At 41.4% G+C, this 23,111-nt stretch overlaps 1 protein-coding gene across 1 annotated transcript in view; it reads left to right on the top strand.

Annotated features, from left to right (window-relative positions):
• LOC122788743 (ATPase family AAA domain-containing protein 3-A-like) overlaps nt 1-23,111 on the top strand; it is a 493,053-nt gene that overhangs the window by 22,901 nt on the left and 447,041 nt on the right. Inside the window, exons 2-3 of the mRNA XM_044055637.1 lie at nt 1,183-1,259; nt 3,849-3,950. Coding sequence (XP_043911572.1) covers nt 1,183-1,259; nt 3,849-3,950 — 179 coding nt within the window. The remainder of the gene's footprint in view (nt 1-1,182; nt 1,260-3,848; nt 3,951-23,111) is intronic.

The raw sequence follows: 23,111 nt of genomic DNA, 5'->3' as shown, positions 1-23,111 counted from the left end.
AGGATTCCCAACTCAGATTAAACTCAAAGGACAAGAATCTGCCTGAGCAGTGTTTTTATTAAGTAGTTGGTTAACTTGCTTTTATGAAAAGCATGTGAATCGTTGGTATGAAACAAAGGGTCGGTTCCACTATGACTTTTGCCTTATTTACAAACCTAAGCTGTGTAGAGGTTGAGTATCATTCTTCAGGGTTGTCCTTAACAGTATTCTGCACTGGAGACCTCTGTCCTTAACAGTATTCTGCACTGGAGACCTCCACCCTTTGGCAGAGGGGGAGGGGGTGCTGTATTTTTTTGGTGTTGGCTAAGGAATGTGTTATCAGAGGTTACTTTCTGGTACTGCAATGTCTTGAAATAAGATAGAAAATTTATGTCAAATACTTATCCTAACCGTGGATCTTAAAATCGGTGTTTTGGCAGTAGGGTAGTATTTTTATAGCCCTTCTATATATTGTATGTTAATGGCTCTCCATGCTGGTGACTGTAGTCCTGTCGTATTTACTTTACTAATGAATGCGTGTTTTATTTATTTATTTATTTTTTTTACCCATACAAAACATTCTGTTTAGAGGATAATATTGATCAGAGCTGTAGATAATGGTAAAAATCACCCTGTTCAGTATGCTGCTAATAGCACCAGTGGTTACTGTCTGGAATTTTAGGACCAAGAAGAGTGGAATGTATGTCTGGTGCAAAAGGTGCTATGAATATCTAAGGTTATAGATAGTGAGTACTTCCCTTGACCTTAGTATGCACAATTTATCATTTAAAAGCATAGGAGTGTGTATACTTGCATAGGCAAAGCAGTCCGCATCTGTCATGGAATGCTCTTGTAATGTAAAAAGCATAGCATTTGGTGTTTACAGTGAACATATAAGGCTTTGGTTTGAATACCCCTATGCCTTGATACTTCTGTTTTCATGGTTACCATTGGTAGGTCACACAGTAGATGATTATGTGGCTGTATTTAATGAAACTTGCTATAGAAGTTAAATTTTCACCTTGGCTAGGGGCCTCTTATGATATGTTGATTTTTCTTAATCACAACTAATGTTCCATTTGATGTCCCTACATTTCAGAGTCCTGCTTTTTTGTATGGCTATCCATTTTGTCTTTACAGTTTTTTGAGGCAAAAACTGCTTGCCTTGTTTGTGCATTTGTTACGTTGTCATATATTTTGCAGGCCATGCCAAGCAAGCCCTAGATATGGCTATGATGCAGGAGCAGACATTACAGTTGGAACAGCAGAGCAAAGTGAAGGTAAGCCGTTGTTTTGGTGTATGCTAATATCTGAACATTTTTAGAATACATGCAACATGTGCTTATAAAGAATTAAAATGATAAAGACATTTTAGAAGTTAAAGATATGCAGAGAGAGGTGCAATATGTCAAAGATGGAAGTCTAACCAACTTGAACAATTCCTGTATCTAGATTCTGTGGGAAAGTTGGTGTGTGCAGAACTGATGGGAGCTGAAAATCAAACCTAGTACAGTGTGTGCCTTAACATTAATGTTGCACAGAGTTGGAACTGCTAAGCTGTTAAAACCAAAGGGATAAACCTTGATCTGGCTGCTACCCTGCCACCGTGACATTTGAAATAGACTCCTGTGAGCCCCCACCACAGAATATGTCAAAGATGGAAGTCTAACCAACTTGAACAATTCCTGTATCTAGATTCTGTGGGAAAGTTGGTGTGTGCAGAACTGATGGGAGCTGAAAATCAAACCTAGTACAGTGTGTGCCTTAACATTAATGTTGCACAGAGTTGAAACTGCTAAGTTGTTAAAACCAAAGGGATAAACCTTGATCTGGCTGCTACCCTGCCACCGTGACATTTGAAATAGACTCCTGTGAGCCCCCACCACAGTTACATTTGAAATAGACCTCTTTGAGTGTAAGGGAGTGTGGAGGTTCATCCTCCAGGAGTAAAGCCAAATATGTGTATATCGTCCTTTTAGCATGTGAGAAGCTTATCAAGTGCCTGCACCATTGGAATGTCCAGGAAATGCCTTAACATTAAGGGAAGCACTTTGTCTCTATATACAGCATGAGGGTACTTATCTGTTCACACCCCACTGGCAGAGGACAAGACCATTATCCTTTTTGGTTCCACTATGCATTGCTAAGAAACATTTACAGATTAATCTTTGAAAAATATTGTGAAGCCCAGACATGTACCATGTTTGATTAGCAGTATGGGTGCTGTTGAGCTGGGAGGATGGGAGTGAGTGTCTGATGTCTGCTTATTCATCCTAGGAGAAGGAGATTTTCAACTTGTCAACCCAGTGACACCTAGAGTGAGCAGTACATGTTGCACCTATGGGATACGAGCCTGCTGAGCACATGGTGCTAGCCATGTGCTGCATATGCTGAGAGATGTCATATGCAATCGCACAGATGCTTCCCTAGTCTTGTAGCAGTTGTGTGGAACTCAAAGGAGCTGCAGCAAGAGTAAGGCTCTAGAGGGTTGGGAATCAGACAGGATCATGCAAACTCGCTCACACCCTTCCCCTTAACATCTGTCTCATTGGGGATTGAATTGCCTAATGAATCTCTCCAGTGAGGAAACAAATGGACATGAGGGCTGTCTCCTTGACTGGAGATGCCTTAAACCATCCTGGATGATGAACAAGCAAGAGGTAGAGACCTTGAGCAAAATGTTATGGATTAGAAAAAAAAAATCTTCCACTGTTCCCTTACTTGCTTAAAACAACTACATGATCATCCAGAAAAGCTGAAAAAACAGTGAATTATTGCCGCATTGCAATAGATATAATGACAGCATTGATTCTTAGTGACAGTTGGTTCGAGGTGCAAATTGTCCAGTTGTGCTGGATGAGTTCTAACACTGTCCAATAGATATATCACCACCAGAAGAACATTTGTTCCATTATGTAGTATTTGGAGGAGTGGTAGACAAAATACTGTGGGATTCCACTGGCGACTTAGAATGCAGAGAATAGAGTTGGCATTAAAATATTAATAGTGAACAAATTTGTAGTTTAATATGTGGGAATATTTGTGTCTGTGTACATATGTAGTTATACAGACATGTATACACATTTTACAGAGTATTTTAAATGGAGTCTATATTAATGTTGAACGCTCACATGAGCGAAAACGGACTAAAACGAACTTGCTGTTGTGGGGGGCTGCACCCCCCCTTCCGCTAAATATAGATTCCAACTCCGAGGTCGCACTGCAGTGAGGAAAGGGCAAATATCCCAGTCCTCACTGCACCGTGTCCCCAAAAACACAAGTTTGTTTTAGTCCATTTTCGCTCATCTGAGCGTTCGACATTTTTACCATTTGAGATGGTAATATAGACCCTTTAAATGACCTAGATGTTTTCGATATTGGGCCCTACAGCTTTTCTTTGCTTTTGATAGTTGCCATGGTGTGATTTTTTTTTTTTTTTTTTTTTCCCCCCCCAGTGTGTGTATCTCACTGTAATGTTTTCCTTTCCTCGCACATATCAGTTAGTGGTGCCTTAAACATTTGTTACTTTTATTATGCAGTACATATTTTTATAGTTTGTTACAAGCTTCCACATTTTTTGTGTTTAAGCTCCTGCTTCACTTTTAATGCGCATTATCAAATCAGTTAATTTGAGAATTGGGTGTTTTACTGGGGGTGTTGCAATAGGACTCCTGCTTAAAATAGCAGTGCCATTTTCTTACTTTGCAAGAACCTTGAGCCAAAAGAGTTTTTTACTGATGTCAAATTTTATGCACATTTTATTTTGCTGTATATCGGAGAAAATTTTAGGAGAATGAAGTTCTGATTTGAAGGCAAAGAGAAATTTATAGACAAAAGTATTGCTAATCTGATGCTTCTTTCTTTACTAGGAATATGAAGCTGCATTAGAACAGATGAAAGTTGAACAAATTAGAGTGCAGGGAGAGGAGAGAAGAAAAACTCTTGGAGAAGAAACAAAGCAAAATCAAGCGGTAAGTCTGCCTCTTTCCCAGCTTTGGATGTTTGCAGTTGGAAGACTGACTGTCATCTTTGCAGGTCTGTGTTTGACTTTCTATATCTGGCAAGTTGGAATAAAGGACACGGGCAGTAAAAAGTGTAAGTTATGTTAAATCAAGTAAAGAGGAAAATATCTGGAGGAAAATTCCAGAGATTATTCCTGGATCATCTTATGTTTTTCAGACATATGTACTATGTACTGGACTGTAGAATATGCTGTTTGACTCGTATGCAGCAAGGTGAATGTGTTGCTATAAAAGGTGATCCTTGGGAAAGGGGAATATGACCCTTCCTCGAGGATCATGCAGTCTGAGTTAGTAAATAATAATTAGCAAGGGGTATAAGAGGTGCGGGGGGCATAAGTATAATAATCAATATTCGGTGAAAATGGCGAATCTGCTACATTCATTCATCAGATTCAGTATTTAAACCTACTTTGTATGCATGATTTTGATGTCTTTCAGTGTAAGAGCGTTATTTTTCTTTTAAACAGTGACATTTTGATAGTAAACCATAGATGTATATATAGTACACACACCTGTGTGTGTGTGTGTGTGTGTGTGTGTGTGTGTGTGTGTGTGTGTGTGTGTGTGTGTGTGTGTGTGTGTGTGTGTGTGTGTATATATATATATATATTTACACACACACACATACACATACTCTCGCTCTCTCTCTTTTTCTCTCTCTCTGCTTGTGTATTTGTGTCTGTGTGTATACTTGTGTTTGTTTGTGTCTTTCGGCTTTTCCCGGTTAGGGGTCGCCACAGTGGAACTCCGGTCCACTAATGATTGGTAGTGGATTTTTACGTACCTTACCAGCCCTGACGCACATGCCCCATTCACGTATGCCTCCACACAGAAGACGCTCTAGCTGAGAATCGAATGGGTCGAAATCTTGCTATGAGGCGACAACACTACCGCAGCACCACCACCGCAGTTAGTGTGTGTATACTTGTGTACTATATATATATTTAAATATAATCTATGTAGTGTGTGTGTAATATATAATATATATATATGTGTGTGTGTGTGTGTGTGTGTGTGTATGTATATATATATATATATATATATATATATATATATATATATATATAAAATTGTGTGTGTGTGTGTGTGTGTGTATATATGTATATATATATATATATATATATATATATATATATATATATATATATAATATCTCTCTAAAAAAGTGTGTATGTATACATGTTATATAATATATACATGTATATGTATGTTTTATTTATATATATATACACATATATATATATATATATATATATATATACACATATATATATATATATATATATATATATATATATATTTATATATACTCACAATGTATATTTGTGTGTATGTATATACATATATGTGTGTATATACACACACACACACACATATGTATATACATTGTGTGTGTGTGTATATGTGTGTATGTATGTATATATATATATATATATATATATATATATATATATATATATATAAATAAAACATACATATACACACATATACATGTATATATTATGTAATATGTATACATACACACACTTTTTTATAGAGAGAGATATTCTATATATATGTGTGTGTGTGTGTATATTTATATATATATGTGTGTGTATATTTATATATATGTGTGTGTGTATGTCTATATGGTTCCACTTTTAAATCTCGGAATACTGAAATCAAATTTCAGTATTTCAAGACAAGAATGTTGAAAGTGCAGTTTTTCAAAACTGCATATTAACGAATCGTACATTGCCGAATCAGCAGTAGTTGTGGTGCAGTTTGGTGTGTGTGTCGTGCTTTCTCCTTAAGGTGTAGTGCAATGTTCTTCATATTTCACTGTTACAATCATCACACTTGGGTTATCCTGTCAGGGGTAGCCCTAAGTCGACCCGAATACCAGAGGCTTAGTATTTCTGCGTTGGTTGCTGTCTCTTCAGGACTGACATCAGGTCGTCAGTGGTGTAAAAACAGGCAGCCGATGCCATTACATCAGTCTTTCTTGCTGAGGAGCCCGAAGCAGAAGCAGTTCGCACAAGTGCTGGTCGAATGCTACCTGAGTTTTCATTTCCGAAATTGAAGTTGAAGTCTTCTAAAGCTAAGTACCCCATTGGGGATCCTTTTTTTGTTGGTCTAACCGATGTCAGAAAAAGTTAACAATTGTCTCACCTGTGGAAAGCAAATACCACACTGAGATTTCCATTCTTACTACGTCATTTGTTTAGGCCCAGACTGCGACGTACCTCACTGCCGGTTTTGTGCTTTGTTCAACACCCGAACTGTTTGTCGTTGGGCCCTTATTGTAGCTAAATACTTTCGTTCTCGATCTCTGTATTCCGAAATGGCTTCGGTAAGGATCCGACTACCGATCTTCTGAAAAAACGTAAGGGTAAAGACAGAGGCAGACCACAAAAGTCCAAAACTGCCGACGACGCTTCCGTTAAGCTAGTCGCCAGTTCGCTGGTGCTCAGTGAGGTGCTTTTGCAGCCCCTGATGCCTGCTTCGATGGATTCGCAGGTAGCTACCGAGACCTGTTCGAAGTCCGGTATGCAATAGACTCTCTTTTGACTACGGAACCTGTGGATGTTTCTACCTTGGATGGGTGCAGAGCTGCTGTGCAGGCACCGGCTTCTGAGGAAGTTCTTCTCACTACCGATATTCGGCACAAACCAACGACTTCTTTTGCATCTTCAGTTCTTTCTAAAACTACAGAGTTTCTAAGGCCAAGAGTATGAGCTATGCCTAAAAAAACGACGACCCTAACTCAAGGGCCTGCTTCCTTGCCACAATCACAGATGCTTATAATGGCAGAAGACCTTATGCTGATTAGGGGAAGCTAGCCTTCCCATGCTAAAAGAAAGAGACTTGTCCCCAGCAGCTTTATCCGACCAAGTGTCTGACTCTGATGCTTCTGATTTATGAAGACATGCCCTTATCTGCCTATGAGGATGCAGATGCAGAGGAATCCATTCCTTCTGCCTCCCCTCCAGAGGATTTTTACTTTAGTGAAACCCTACATACTTTGAGAGAGCATTTCCATTGGGAATGCCAAGATTATCCTCAGTCCAAAAAGAGACTCGGGAAATTTTTAGATTTACCACAGCACAGACCCTTGGCTATCCCTCCTGTTCTGGATGCTGTGGATGATGTCTTTATGGAGTCTAGTCTAACTCCTGATACTTCACCCCCTGCTTCCGGGAAACCTGACAGGTACTACAGAGTTCCTGACTCACACAAATATTTCTTTTCAAAAATCCTACTGCTGACCCAGAGGTAATCCCCCAAGGAACTAAAGGAATAAAAGCAACTACCCACCCCCTCGGACAGGGATTCCTGAGCTTTAGATGGATGGGGTAAAAAAGTATACACCTCTGCAACTCCTGCCATTAGAGCATTAAATTGTCAGTTCCACATGCTGAAATACCAGCAACATACTTTGGAACTTATTAAGCAAAAATTATCTACCTTCCCTGAATATGCAGAAAATAAAGAATTACAGGAGCTTATGCATTCTGCATGCCAGGTCAGCAAGTATACTCTGCAATGTGGGTTTGATGCCGTAGAAGCATCTTGCAGGGCAGCAGTCACAGGTTCTGTACTTAGAAGGCATGCCTGACTTAAGGAGCAGACCTTGCCAGACCATGTCAAATCAAAATTTTTGGATGCACCTCTGAACAAGGACAATCTGTTTGGCACCAAAACAGAAGAGGTTTTTAAAAAGATGGAAGAAAAAACTGCCTGTGGGGACAGTGAAAGATTTTTTGCAAGTGCAGCCTCCAAGATTCAGTAGGCATTGCCCCTCAAAACATTGGTCCTTTCCAGCCACCTCAAACTAGACCTAGGGGAAACTGATCCCCCAGACTACAGTGTCAGGGTTTGCAGAGAAATAAGCAATGGAGAACCTCCATTTCTGAAACCGGGAGTGCTAAGCCACCCCCTTATGGAAAGAATTCACAATAACTTCTCAACTTCTCTCCTCACCTCTGCCCAATTGCTAGTGCCCCTAGGAGGAAAACTTGCCCACCATGCAAAAAACTGGACCTCCATCACCAACGATTGATGGATCCTCAACATAGTATTCCAAGGGTACAAATTTTATTTCCACACGCTGCCAACCCCAAAAGGGTTCCCAGACCTTCTTCCAAACCAGTGGGTAGAGGCACAAAACCAAGTTCAGTCCTTGCTGTCCGTAAGGGTAATTCAGAGTGTTCCTGCAGAACAGGTAGGCCAAGGTTTTTATTCGACTTTTCCTGGTACCCAGGAAAGAGGGCACTTGGCACCCAATCTTAGATCTATCCATTCTAAACACTTTCCTGGTGGTACCAAAATTCAAAATGCTCACACTACAGCAGCTTCTTCCTCTGCTGTCCAAAGATGCCTGGTTAGCCACCCTAGATCTAAAGGAGGCCTATCTGCACATCCCAATCAGGGACTCCTGCAGTAAATATCTACATTTTAGGGCAGAATCAATGCATTATCAGTTTTCTGCACTTCCCTTTGGCTTATCCACTGCTACCAGAGTTTTCACAAAATATCTGGCTCCAGCCATTGCCTATTGCAGGCAGAGAAATATTCAAATTTACCCCTACTTGGACGATTGCCTGATTCCGGCAGACAGTCAGGAAAAGCTGTTGCAGAACCTGACATTTGTAAAGGACCTTCTAACCTCCCTGGGGTACACTATCAATGAAAAGAAATCCAAACTAGTCCCCAATCAAAAAATTGTATTCCTGGGAGCAAGCTTGGACACAGCATCCCAGATGGCATTCCTTACCTGACAGGCTACGTTTCTCAAATGGCCACCAGAACCTAGTTATCTGTAAGGAAAATCCTGCAAGCTCTAGGGTTCATGACCCCCTGCACTCTACTAATTCTGTATGCCAGACTGCATGTGAGGAAGCTTCAGTGGTACTTAAAAAGTCTTTGGTGCCAACATTCTCAGGACCTGGAAACTGTCATACCTATGATACCTTGTCTAAGGAAAGAGTTCCTTTGGTGGACAGCAGCATGCAACCACAACAAGGGGCTTCCCTTTACATAACCCCATGCCACCCAGACCCTAACCACAGACGCATCTGACTATGCCTGGGGTGCACATCTAGATGGCAGGTGCATTCAGGACCACTGGAGCCCAAATCAAATTCTTCTGCACATCAACCAAAAAGAGATGCTAGCTGTTCAGCGCGCTCTGACAGCTTCAGATCCGTACTCTCTCCAGGGCTTCTACTAATTAAAACCGACAACACTACGGTGATGTGGTACATCAACAAGCATGGGAGAATCCATTCTTAACCACTCTGCAGGCTAGCCACGACCCTCTGGAACACTGCCTCAGCCATTCATATTCACCTGCTAGCTCAATTCCTGCCAGGCAACCAAAACTCACTGGCAGACAACTTGAGCAGAAATCTCCTAGACCCACACGACTGGCAATTAAACTACAACACCTTTAGCCTTGTGACCCAGAAATGAGGTACCTCTATTTGCCTCTCCCTACAACCACCAGCTCAGCAAATTCTGCACCAGGGACCCTCACAGCTAGGCCTGGAAAGTGGATGCCCTATCCTTCCAGTGGGTAAACCTCTCAGTCTATGCATTTCCTCCTCTACCTCTTCTTACAAGAGTATTACTCAAGGGAGGAAAGACCAAGAGCAATCAGGCCACGCCAACACTGGTACCCACTACTGCGCAGTCTGTCACCGTTGCCTCCATGGGACCTCCCCCAGATCCCAGCTCTACTGACTCCGCAGGAGGGACAGTTCTTGCATCCACAATTGCAGACAGGATGCAGCTTGGAAGTGGATGACATGATGATACAGAGGAGGCTGGCCATCCTATACATCCAAGAGATGAGATGGAAGGGCAGTGCAGCAAAGCCCCTTGGCTTGGGATCCAGACTCTACTACACAGGTGGGGGACAGCCTAGAAATGGTGTAGGAATTGTTAGGCAGTGAGGGATATCTTCAGAATTAATGACATACTCCTGGCAATCTGACTCCAGTGTAGTGATAGGGCAGTATTCATAATGTCAGCCTATGCACCACGGCAGGGTTGTGATAGTGACGAAAAGAGTGCATTCAGACAGCAGTTGCAGGACCTACTAGATAAAGCAAGACAACATGAATTGGTGTTGATAATAGGTGACTTGAATGCACATATCGGGACAGACAGACAGGATATGAGGACTGCCTGGGTCCACATGGGTGGGGCAACATGAATAAAGAAGGAGAAGCCATTCTAGACTTCTGTCTGGCAAATGGCTTGACAGTAGCAAACACATGGTTGAGAAAGAGAGACAGTCACAAGATCACATACAAGAGTAGCCAGCATGTAACTCTGGTAGACTTCCTTCTAGTAAGGAAAAGGCACTGTGGTAGAATCCATGATTGCAAAGTCATCCTTATTGAAACTGTTGACTCACAGCATAAACTATTAGTTGCCACAATCAGCGGCAAGCAGTGATCAGAGAAGGCTCTATGGTCAGAGACCAGGCTGAAGACCTGGAAGTTGACTGGGCATAAAGTACAGCAGTTCAGGAAATTACTCTGGGCTCTAGCATCCCAAGAGGAGGAGAAAATAGGTGGAGTTGAAGAGTGGCAGCGCGTAAAAGCAGCATGTGTTAGGACTACAGAAAAGATATGTGGCCAAGCCAGGTATGGGAATAAGATACTTAAGGAAAGCTGGTGGTGGAATGCAGAAGTCCAGGAAGTCAAGAGAAAGGAGTGCAGGAAGAAGTGGGAGTTAGAAAAGACTGACCAGACTAGAAGTACTACTGGTTGGCTAACAGAGAAGCTAAGAAAGAAATTGCAGTAGCAAAGAATAGGGCATCGGAGGCACTCTACCAACTTCTGGATAGTGACTCAGTAAGGGGCACAAAGAAACTATATCAGGTTGCAAGGCAAAGACAAAGAAGATAGTCAGACACTCTTCATAAGGGATGCCAGCAACAACCTGCTCACCAATCCACAGGACATCAAAGGCAGATGGAAGGAGTATTTCCAGAAGCTACTGAATGAAGAAAACCCCACAGAAGCTGTACTGCCCCTGAAATGGCCTACGATAACAGAAGAGCCCACCTTAGAATTAAGAATAGCACTAAGGAAGATTAAGTCAGGGAAAGCAGCAAGCTCAAATGAGGTCACAGCAGATATGATGATGAGTGAGCTAGGGGAGAAATGGCTCTTGAGGGTACTAATAGCAGTGTGGAGAGAAAGGCATGTCCCAGATGACTGGAGAATAAGTATACTCATGCCAGTGTAGAAGAACAAAGGGGACGTCCACAACTGTGGGCAGTACAGAGGCATCAATCCCCTACACCATTGCATGAAAGTTCTGGAGAGGGTGATTGATAAACAGATATGCAGGGTAGTAGAATGTAAAATGGGAGATGAGCAGTTTGGATTCAGATCAGGATGGATTACAATTGAGCCGATGTTTGCATTGAGACAGGTACTTAAGAAGCTAGAGATGAGGAGAGAGTCCAACTGGGCATTCGTAGACTTGGAGAAAGCATATGACAGGGTCCCAAGAAAGCTGATCTGGGCAGTACTGCGGTGGTTTGAAGTCCCAGAAACATTGGTAGAATTAGTGCAGGCTGTGTACAAGGACCTAGTGACTCAAATATGAACAGTGGGGTTCCCAGTGGGAGTGGGTGTACCCCAGGGTTCATCTGAGCCCACTGCTGTTCATACTGGTGATGGACTACATTAGCAAACAGTTTGAAGGGGACAGATCAACAAAGCTGCTGTATAGAAGACAATGTGGCAGTACAGGCAGACTCTGAGCTAGAACTTCAGCAAAGTATAGGACAATGGAATGCAAATCTGAAGGCACATGGGATGAAACTAGAGATAAGACTGTGGCAATGGCAGCAAATTGGGGAAATCCAAAGAAGCTGAGAATAGAGATAGAAGGGAAAATAGTGGAACAGGTAAACAGCTTCAAGTATCTGGGAGGGGTGGTTGAGGAGAAGGGTTGTCTGAATGAAGAGGTCAAAGCTAGAGTCAGAGGGGCTGCAGCCAACTGGTATAGAGTATCGGGTATAGTCTATGACAGAAGAATGCCAAAGAAGTTGAAAAGTAAGGTGTACAAGACAGTGGTGTGACCAGTACTACTGTATGGTACAGAAACCTGGGCAGTAAAGGCAGAACAGTAGAAGCTAGAGGTGATGGAAATGAAGTGCCTGAGAAAGGTGGTAGAATTCACGCTGTGGGACAGACGAAGAAATGAGGATATAAGAGAAGAAGCCAAAGTAGCTCCAATTGCAGAAAAGATCAAAGAGAACAGATTACAATGCTTTGGGCACATGTGTAGAAAAGCTGAAGACAATCTGGTGAAGCTTTGGGACAGATGGGAAGAAGGTAAGAGGAAACAAGGGCGTCTAGCAAAGAGGTGGATGGATTGTGTGAAAAGATGTGCGACAGTCAGGCATGAATGTTGAAGGCAGGAGTGTGGTACTGAATCACGATAGTTAACACGATACCCCAACCCCATGATGAAGGGGGCTGATGATATATATACATACACACACACGTATGTTTGTATATTTTATGTGTGTGTATATATGTGTGTATGTATATATATATATATATGTGTGTGTGTGTGTGTGTGTATATGTATATATATATATATATATATATATATATATATATATATATATATATATATATATATATAGAGAGATATAGATAGATAGATCTAGATAGATAAATAAATGTCTACTTCAGTATGCCAACTTTCATATAGCCGACACCATATGATCGACATTCCGAAAGACCGACATCCTGAAGTAGCACTATTTACCTACATCTAAACACAGTAAAACTGTGTTATACAGGGGGTCAAGCCCCCCTGCACCCCCACACCCCCTACTACTTAAATGTTCTCACTCCGAGATTGCACTACAGTGGAGGACAGGGTCTCCCAGTCCCACACTGTAGCGGGATCTCTACTATCATTTGTCGGCCTTTCAAACATTCGCTCATATGGTGTCGGCCGTATGAGTTTCGAACATTTGAAAGTTCGAACAAATGAAGGGCTCCCATATAAATGTGTGTGTGTGTGCAATATATATATATATATATATGCATATATATATATATATATATATATATATATATATATATATATATATATATATATATATGCATATATATATTGATATTTTTAATGAAATACATTAGTTTGTTCTGTTCATGTGCTTGTGTTTTTGAATATCTGTGGTTATATATCTAGCCTTTTTTTGTTTTGTGTAGAAGCTTTCCAGTGGAAGGTTGTTTTCTCTTTGGTAGTGGTTTCATCTACTTGTGCTTTTTTTTTTTGTTTTGTTTAATAGAACATTGGGTAGTATTTGGTTTCTGCAGTAATCATTTATTTTAGTTGTTTGTGCCCAGATGGTGAGCATTAATTCATGGTTGTATTCCTTCATTGTTTAGTTTCTGTATTGGGTTATTTGATTAGAGGTATGTGTTCTTTATTAGGTTATTTGATTGGAGGTCTGTGTTCTGTATTTGGTCTTGCAACACAGGCATCAGTACTGCTTGACAAATCAAATTTCCTGTGCTGTCTGGACTGTCTCCCACTTCTCCCGTCCAGTTGCACGTATCTCCTCTCACACTGTCCAGTTCTGTTTTTACTGAGCTATAGGTATGTTTGCAGAGAAAATTACTTGGGCTTCATTTTGCTTTTCTGCATTTTTTAATAAAATGCTTGTTATTTGTATTGCTTACTGTTCATTTTTTCTTTTCCTGCTGCTGCCAATTGTGACAAATATTTTATGGAGTTGGTCAGAAAGTGCTATTATTGGTCTGCTTCATTAGGCTTAGGCCTGTCTACCTTGCAACATCTAAACGTGTCTTAGGAGTTGTGCATTAGGTTGGGCTAGTGTACTGATGACAGGAATGCTTGTTGCTCATTTTGTTTTGGGAACTTGCAATACTTCTGTAATATTTCTAGTAAATTAGTATTTTTTATTTAGTGTCAACCTTAGTACCCTTGGACACAGCATGTTTAGCCAAGGGTGGTGGCTGGCATAATTAAGGTGTTTACCTCTCAAATACAAAGTACAAGGTTGCTGTTATCACTTCAGGTGTACAACAGTCATTGCACCTTCCCAGACTGTCTTTAGAGGTAGTTGGGGGGGGGGTCTTTTTCTCCTCCACAAGAAAGCCTGGAGAATGATTAAGGATGGATGAGTCAGGGAAATACCAATGGTTATGCCATCTCCTTCCCATGTCCCACATTCCTTCATTAGTCTTGTCAGATATCTCACCCCTTAAAAGCAGTAAGAAAATGCCTTCATTATTTTAAGGGAATGAACTATGTAGGAGGTCCCACCAGACCAAAACAAGGCTTGCCAAATTACTCCAGATTCATTTTTGTGGCAGCAGAGAAAACTGACATAACAGATTTGTCCCAAAAAGAACCATTTTAATGGTCATGCTGCTGTCTGTCCTCCCTTGACTATAAGGAGGAGGCAGAATGCACTCGTTGGACCTTCATAACTCCTACCTTTTCACCAGTGTTAGTAAGGAATTGGGAGATATTGGTAAATCTGATCTCATTTTTTCCTCCAGTCTGCCTCTAATCACTGAGCTTACTCCCCTGGCTTCTCTCCTCACCAGTTTGTTCCACCTAGGCATTTGTCCCTTGGGCTGTGAGGGCTGAATAGACTGGGAGCAGTGTTATTTGCAAGGCTTGTTTGGGTTTTCTCTTTATGGCCATACATCTCCTGAATATGCTTATTGATATCTAAGGAGTTGTCGTGAGGTGGACCTTTGAGTGACTCGGGCATGTCTTGCTGTGACGGGACCAATTGGCCCTGCTTCTTCTACCAGTGCTTGAACCATGGAGTGCATGCTCTGAGCACATGCCCTCCCCTCCCAAAGAGAAGCTATCAGTCTTGAGCCTCATCATTCCTCTCCTCTGCCATGCCTGCTCCAATAGGAGCCCAGGCATCCAGTTGAAGTCTGGGCTTTATCCATTTCTGCCAGCAGAACTGGTTGAAGTGTCATTATGATCTGAGGGCTCTGCTCTCGGTGTGTTCACCAAGTGCATATCCATAGTAGCAAGCTCATCTGAGACTACAGAGAGCCAAAGTTTTCCAGTGCCTTGATGACTTGCTCCTTGATGCCCTGTGGATCTTGTAAATATGATGAAGTATGTTTGCTGAAACTGTTCAACCTCTTGGGGATAACAGTATGAACCTTGCCAAGCCTAGTTACTTCTGGTTCAGTCTTTCATTTTTCATCGTACTCCTTCACTAGTAAAAGTGTATTTGCCACTTTTGGAAGAGTGCTTAATATTAACTTTACTTCCAACTTTAATAGGAGTATAAAAGACAATAGTTTTCCAAAAAAATAATTATTCTATTGTGCTGTTTGATCTTTTTTTGTTGTTTTTTTCAGTTTTCTTATTTTTTGTCTCTAACCATACCCCCAAAATTAGGTCATGGTAGGTATTGAATGATAATGCAGTGCATATGTATGCAAATTATGGGTAAAGAAAAATCAGCTTTTTAAAGGAGTAACTTCTAACTTTGCTATTTTACTGCTATATCATATTGTGTTAATTTTCACTATGAGGTATTCCACCTGCAATACCTAGTTGACAGATTGTCTTTTTGATAGTAAGAAGCTGTTACTGATGCATTTAGCATGGAACTGCAGTAAAGTATACATTAATGTAGGAAGTTAGATGTTGTGGGTTTGGTGTTTCTTGATGTCATGGCAGGAATTTTCAGCTCTGAGAAAAAAAATCATGTGGCTGTCCCAATAAACAGAATAAAATGGAAAACAAAAAAAACTTTTATTTTTTTATAGACGTCTCTATCATTTTCATATCTTCATTAAAAGCTTTTGTCATTTTGTATGACTTATAGTAGTTGTGTTAATACATACTTTAAATCTGTCATTGTTCTTCAGCATTTCTGTGGAGTTTATTTTGAGTGCTACAGTATGTTTACTTTTTCATATAAAATAATTTATGGTTCTTTATGTAGTACTTTTTCATATTTTAATGCTTTAAAAGTTTTTGTGGTTTTGCTTATTTACTATATGGGATCATAGGAGGTTACTAGGCTAATGACCTTAGGGCCCTTACAAGCCTAGTGAAGTTCTACCCTTATTTCTACAGTCAGCGCCTATCACTCCTGTCCAAGAGGGATCATAGGTGCAACCTTTGGGGTGAATTTACGGTTACCCATCTAATCATCCAGATTGTTTGAAGAGGGTCATTGAGGTGCTCTGCTTGATATGAAGTGGGAGTCTGTTCCAAAGATGTGGTAACCTTTGGGAGACATATCTGTCCCTCCAGCAGGTTCTATTAATGTCACACATAAAGGCCATTACAGCGAGCAAACTGTGTACCATTTGACTTGCGGAGATGCATCATTTCCAGTAAAGCAAGGTCAAAGATTGCTTTATATATAAGGTAGAGATTGCCTCTGAGTCGTCTGTATGAAACAGAATAAAGTGACAGTGATTTCGGACAATCCACATAGGACAGATGCTGAAGACCTTGAATTTTACTTGTGAGGAACCTTTGTGGTATTTCCAGTTGTTGCAGGTGCTTGGAAAGGTACATACCAAAAGGGGCATTATACTCGCTTATTGGCCTGATGAGGGAAGAGTACAGGGTGGTTGTAACTTTTTTTTTCATGAGGCAATGCCCTTACTTATAAGCTGAGCAATATAGAATGCCCTCCTTACCACTGTGGCGACATGGTAATCAGAGGTAAGGTTGCTGTCAACCTGTGTGCCCAGGTCTCTCACCACTGAGTACATACTTAGGGGGTTGTTGACAATGTGGTAGTTAGCAGGAACATCGCTCTTACAGAAAGTTGAGTTTAAGGCCATGACTTTGGCACCAGTCATTTGTTTAAGACCCTCTTGTAGGATGTTGACAGCATTTAGAGATTCTATAACCGCTCCCAGTTTGCAGGCAACAGCAAACTTTGTCAGCCACAAACATTTAGTTTTAGCTTGCATTACAGAGAAATAGATTCCAAACTGTAGGTCCCAGGATTGATCCCTGTGGAACATCACTGGTTACAGGTCTGCTGATAGAGGTTGATTCCCTTATTTTGACTATATGGGTTCTATCAGTGAGTCAGTTAGTGACCCATCTAATGATGTACGGGTTGTTACCTAGCTGGGTTAGTTTGTTGATTATGCCTGAGTGGGGTGTAGTGTCAAAAGCCTTGGCTAAGTCTAGGTAGGCTGTATACACAGAATTCCCCTCGTCCAGGGCCTTGATAACTGTCTCAAAGTCCACCAGGTTTAACAGGCATGATCTCTTTTTGACAAATCCAGGCTAAGTAGGGTTATGTGTGTGTTTGGAGGTTACCAATATTTTTAAGGTCCATGATGATTCTCCCTGTGGCCTTTCAGATAAGGCTATTCAAGCTGATAGGTCTGTAGTTCCCGGGGTCACTGGAAGCACCACCTTTGTGCAAGGGGATAAAGGTGGCCTTTTTCCACTCAGCCATTGCTTAGACTATGATTGAAAAGAGTACCCAATGGCATTGGTAGTTCTTGTTTGAGCCCATGTAGGACACAACCTGGGATGTTATCAGGTCCCATAGATGCTGTTTTTTTGACCTTGGCGAGGGCGTTCCTGATCTGCTCTTTTGAGATGCAAGATAGAGGACAGGTGGTAGGGATGTGTTGGGGTAAGTGTGGCGGAGACAGGAGAGTGAAGTTTTCACAGAACCTGTCGGCTAACAGGTTAGCAATGTCCACAGGCTCGGTATACGTGGCATCATTAAGTACCAGTTTGTCGCAAATATGGGTCTTTCCTTTTAGGTTATGGATGTAACTAAAGACCACCTTATTATTGTCCTTAGTTGAGGAAGTTAATTTGAATTCCTAGTCAGCTTTGGAGGACTTCACAGGAAGTCTTATTTGCTTATTTAAGCTGAGGAGGGATTGTTTCCAGTTTAGGGCTTGGTCCCTCTCACTCTTAGCAATTTCTTCCTCTTATTGTAAAGCCTGTTAATGGCAGTTATCCACCAGACAGGTTTGCTCTTCCTTGAGGAGCTTGTTTTGGTCCTTTCAGGTACGGCTGAGTCAATGCAGTTATTGAGGTGTTTGTGTAAAGCATTTGTGTAGAATTCTGCAGAGTTGCCAGTTCCATCTGAGGGTGGAAGGTGCAGTGAAGCTATTTATACCATCCTGTAAGAGATTATAATCTGCTTTGGAGAAGTTTTTTAGTTTAGTGGTGCCGGGGGGGGGGGGGGATCAGGTGTGATAGTTTATTTTGAATGAGACTGATTTGTGGTCAGATCTCACTATGGAAGACCTCACAGTGAGGGTGCTGCAGTGGTCCCCCATCTTGGTAAGCACCAGATCCAGGATGTTGGCACCCCTTGTGGGGGTGTCAACTAACTGGTTCAAGACATTGGAGTTAATGAAGTCGAGGAGCCTTTGGTTAAGTGAGTTTTGCACACGAGTAATTTCCTCAGTCAATGGATGAGTAGTTACGTCACCCAAAACCATGGTGTTCGGATATCTCTTGATAGACTCAAGTAGATCCAGATAGGCAGAGTGGGTGTCCTGATTCATGGAGGAGGACCTATAGCTGACAATGAATTGAACAGGTGTCTTACCAATACCTGAACTCTCTCCAGTGAATCCTGCTGCCTGATCAATATAATACAATATTGTGCTAGTAATGCAGCATTTTATTTGTTGTTGTGGGTGTATTTTTTTTTTTTTTTTGTTAGGTTTTATTTCTCATTGAGTTGGGTAGGATGTAGCTTTGAATTATTAGGTTTTGTTTTTATTTTTTGTTTATGTATCTAGCATTGTAGTTTTTTAGGTAATAACATTATAGTCTGTGGGTGTTGGTGCTGATATTTTATGCAGGCCGTGGTTCTGTTTTAATGATGGTGCTGTTATAGTGGTGGTATATAAAATATGTTTTACTTTAGAACAAAGTATTTGGATAGAATGGTGATTAGAAGGCTACATTAGAAGAATAATATATTAATATGTAAAAATATGTGGTATTTTTCTTTTGAAATTGGAGATTTAGGCATCCACATGCACATACACGTTTAGAGAAAGAAAATGCTTTTATACATTTTCAACACTACGTATTGATGGCACTGCATGCAGAAACTTGAGCTACACCTTGTGTTTAAACATTCTATATATAGGCAGGGCTGGTCTTTGGTAACTGAACTGGTGCACTAGGTGAAAACTCCATGACTATCCCCCCTGCTGCTTGTCCCATCCTGACATACTCACTATCCAGATAACTTTTTCCCCCTTCCTTTTTCTCGCAGTTACTTGGTTATTCATTCATTCAACATGTTCTGCCTAAGCAAGACTGCATTTTGATAACTGGGGAGGACCCGGCTGCATTATGTTAGGGGTCTTATGGCAACAAGTCCCCCAGAAGCTGTGGGAGTTCTAGATGCTCTAAGGTGCCTTTTAGAGTTTTAACAGCCTTTTCATCCAGTGATTGTCCGAACAAAAAACACAAAGAAAGAAATTTAGCCTTACTCTTCAACTTTGTTTTTTCCTGCATTCTCTGAGCATACTCTAACTAGCCAAGACTAGTGTGTTATAAATGTAGGAAGGCAAGACATTTCTAGATGTTCTGAGATGCATTTTAGACTTTTTGAAACGGCCTTTTCATCCAGCGAAGGCCTGAATGAAAACAATTAAGGAAATAAATTCAGTCTTACTCTTTGACTTTGCTTTTCCCTGCATCCTTTAACACACCCTAGCTGACCAAAACTTCCTTTTAGTAACTAAATTAAGCTGGGGGCACTTCTCACCATGCTATTCTCCTCATCCCAACACAAATCAAAAATCCAGAAATATCCAAAATGTCTATCACTGCTGGCACTGTAAAAACAGTAATAGCACTGTCCCCCGGAGGGTCTATATATTCTGCAGGTGCAAATTCTATTAAGTAGGGGTGCTTTATGTATTTATTTTTAGAGCAGTAGAATATTACTCTAAACTGGGAAAGAGCTCCCCTAGAAGAACAGCACTCTTGGCTGGCCCTATGTATGGGTTTATGCACAATTAAATGTGTCAGTGTCTACATGTTAATACACTCGCCTAATTGCATCACTGTTCTCATGTAGTCCATCTGCTACGGTTTCTAGTGATATTTTAAGATTTGTGATTTGTTAATTTTAGGTGATGGCTTTAAATATGGATTTGTGGAACCTGAAATTCTATAAGCTTCTACAATCCTCTTTCACTAAAGACTAAGTAAGCTGGAAGTTCTAGGTAACCAGCAGTTTGCCCCTCCCTTACAGCCACGTATTGCGACACTCTCTCTTCCTGTCTTTTGACTTTGCTGCCCTGTTAAGGAAGACTGTCCTGTACATCTAATAATGTGCCCTCCCCAAGGTGAAGAATAACCTTTTACAGTTTCCTTCCCTTTTCTTTCTCCTCGTTAGTCAGGTCTGACCATAAGCTAATCACCCTTAACATCCACATCCCACCCCCACCCCCCCGGTAAGGAAACTTCCATAAAAAAACTTCTCCAAAGCCAACTTCTTGCTACTCAAGTCAGAAGTGACTAACTTCATGACACCCATGCAGACGGGAACTGAAAGTTTGACTGCTGAATCCTACACTAAGGCACTGTAAAAGCACATCCACTCGTGCATGAATCATGCCATCCCAAATAGAACCAAGATGCTCTCCTCCAAAAAAAGTAAGCCAATCTGGTGGTCCCCTGCCATAAACAAACTTTACAACAAAAGAAGAAACTGTTGCAGAAAAGAGGAAAATCCCAGGATGCAAAAAATTCCCTTACCAGCTTCAGTAAGAAACTGAGATCCCTCATAAAATCTTCCAAAGCTAGTTACAAAAATAAAATTGCCAAAGATTCCAAAGACAACCACAAGGCATTCTGTAACTGTCAAGAATCTAAATGGCAATGCTCAGATCTGCTCTGAGTTGAAATAGAATGGCATTAAATATACTGATCCCAAGGATATTGCCAATATCCTGGCAGATCATTTCAGTGTCAACTTCACCCCCCTCTCACCCACTAAACAGCCCATCTCAATACCGGAAGATTGCCACATTCCGGTAATCATGGCCACATAGGTAAAAAAATGCACTCTACAAAGCTAAGAATACAGCATCCATGGGACCAAATGACATCCCGGGCTGTGTACTGCATGAACTACAATATGAACTGGCACCTCACCTAAGTGTCATGCTTAATCATAGCCTCACCTCAGGTTTCATGCCCACTGAGTGGCGCAGAGCTACAGTTATCCCACTCCACAAGGGGGGATCCACCTTGGATCCCGGAAACTACTGTCCCATCAGTCTGACGAGCCTTATCTGCAAGGCGATGGAGCGTATTATCATGGAACTTCTCAACAAAGACATTGGCAACCTTCAAACACTGGACCCCACCCAGTTTGTGTTGGTGAAGGGCCGATCTTGTCTCCTGAACCTGATTGACTTCTTCGAATCAGTCTCCAGAGCCATGGACAAGGGTAAGGTGGTCCACACAGCGTATCTAGACCTCGCCAAGGCCTTTGACGCCATCCCCCATTCTGGAATCCTAGATAAACCTACTAAGCTGGGCATTAATCCCTACGTCACCCAATGGGTTGCCAACTGGCTTACTGACAGAACCCACAATGTTAAAGTAGCTGACTCCAAATCCAGCTCCAGACAGGTGACAAGTGGAGTACCTCCGGGTTCAGTTCTGGGACCGCTCTTGTTTGGCATCTACTTCTCTGAAGTACAGGCCAACACTAAGGGACTCTGGCTAACAAAGTTCGCAGATGACTGCAAACTGGGAGCCATCATTGAATCCCCAAATGATGTGGATGCTCTACAAAAGGGCCTTACAGAAACAGATGCTTGGTGCCAGAGCCATGGGCTCAGGCTCAATGCCAAGAAATGTATAGTTATCCCCTTTGGGAAAAAAACATGTACCCGTGAATTACTACATAGGTGGCAGTACACTGAAAGTGTGATAAGAGACTTAGGGACACAGGTGGACAGTGGTCTCACCTTCGATAACCACATCGCCACATCAGTCAGGAAATCCTTCTATGTGGCACACCTCATCACTAAGGGCTTTTTATCCAGAAAAAAGGAGATTATTGTCCCACTGTACTCCTCCCTCATTAGACCCATTATAGAATACAACGCCCCATTTGGTATGTACCTCTTAAGACATCTGCAACAACTGGAAAGGCCGTAGAAATACCTCCCTAAAAGAATCACAGGCCTAAAGCAGATGCCCTATGCTTACCGCCTTAAACTCCAGCTATAGTCTGTCGCATATTGTCTTCTCAGAGGCGATCTCTGCTTAACATACAAGGCCATGTCAAACCCAGAGCTGTTGGACATGCTACACTTAAAGAAATCCCAATCCCTCAGAGCCACATGCTCCAGGGATCTAAATCTTGTCATCACAATAAACAAAACATGCTGGAGGGATAGGTTCCTGACCCAGAGACTCCCCAGACTCTGGAATAGACTGTCCATACATGTCAAGCAGAGTGCCTCTTTGGCCCTTTTCAAAAGGAACCTTGACGATTAGATGGGAGAAAGGAAATTCACCCTTGGGGGTCACGTCAGTCGCCCTGCTAGACAGGGGTCCAGGGAAGTAAATAGTGTGGGAAGAAATAGCCAGGGAATTGTTATGGCTAGGCTTGTGTAGGCCCTAGGGCTGATAGCCTAGTACCACCCTATGAACCTATGGAAACAATTCTCCAGAATTGTAGAAAATACTTCATGCAGAATGTTGTCAGTGTTTTCTGTATGTATTGTCTATGACAGATTCCCCTTAAGGTCTCTCACTCATTAGATATGCGGTATCCCCAGTCCCTTTTAACTGCATCACTTAATTTTTTAAATCGCATTTTTTAACATTAAATATAAATTGCAATACCTTTTGACATGGTACTTTCTGAAGTGCCAGTCGTAAGGTTTTTGTTTGTGCACAGTGTGTGTTGCTTTGGGGTTTGAGGTTTTTCCTTCTGCTATATTGTGTTTATAACATGCAGCACTTTTGAGAGTTTCTTTTTGCAGTTGCTTAATTTGAACTTGGACCAGCAGTTTATTTATATCAGTTGTGAAGAGAACGTAATCTGTCATCTGTGTACTTGTTAACCTGCTGTCAGAAATC

This window comes from Protopterus annectens, chromosome 14.part0 (genome assembly GCF_019279795.1).
Source record: "Protopterus annectens isolate FY-2018-M chromosome 14.part0, PAN1.0, whole genome shotgun sequence".
In the NCBI taxonomy this organism is placed as follows: Eukaryota; Metazoa; Chordata; order Ceratodontiformes; family Protopteridae; genus Protopterus; species Protopterus annectens.
This window is presented reverse-complemented; position numbering and strand designations above follow the sequence as displayed.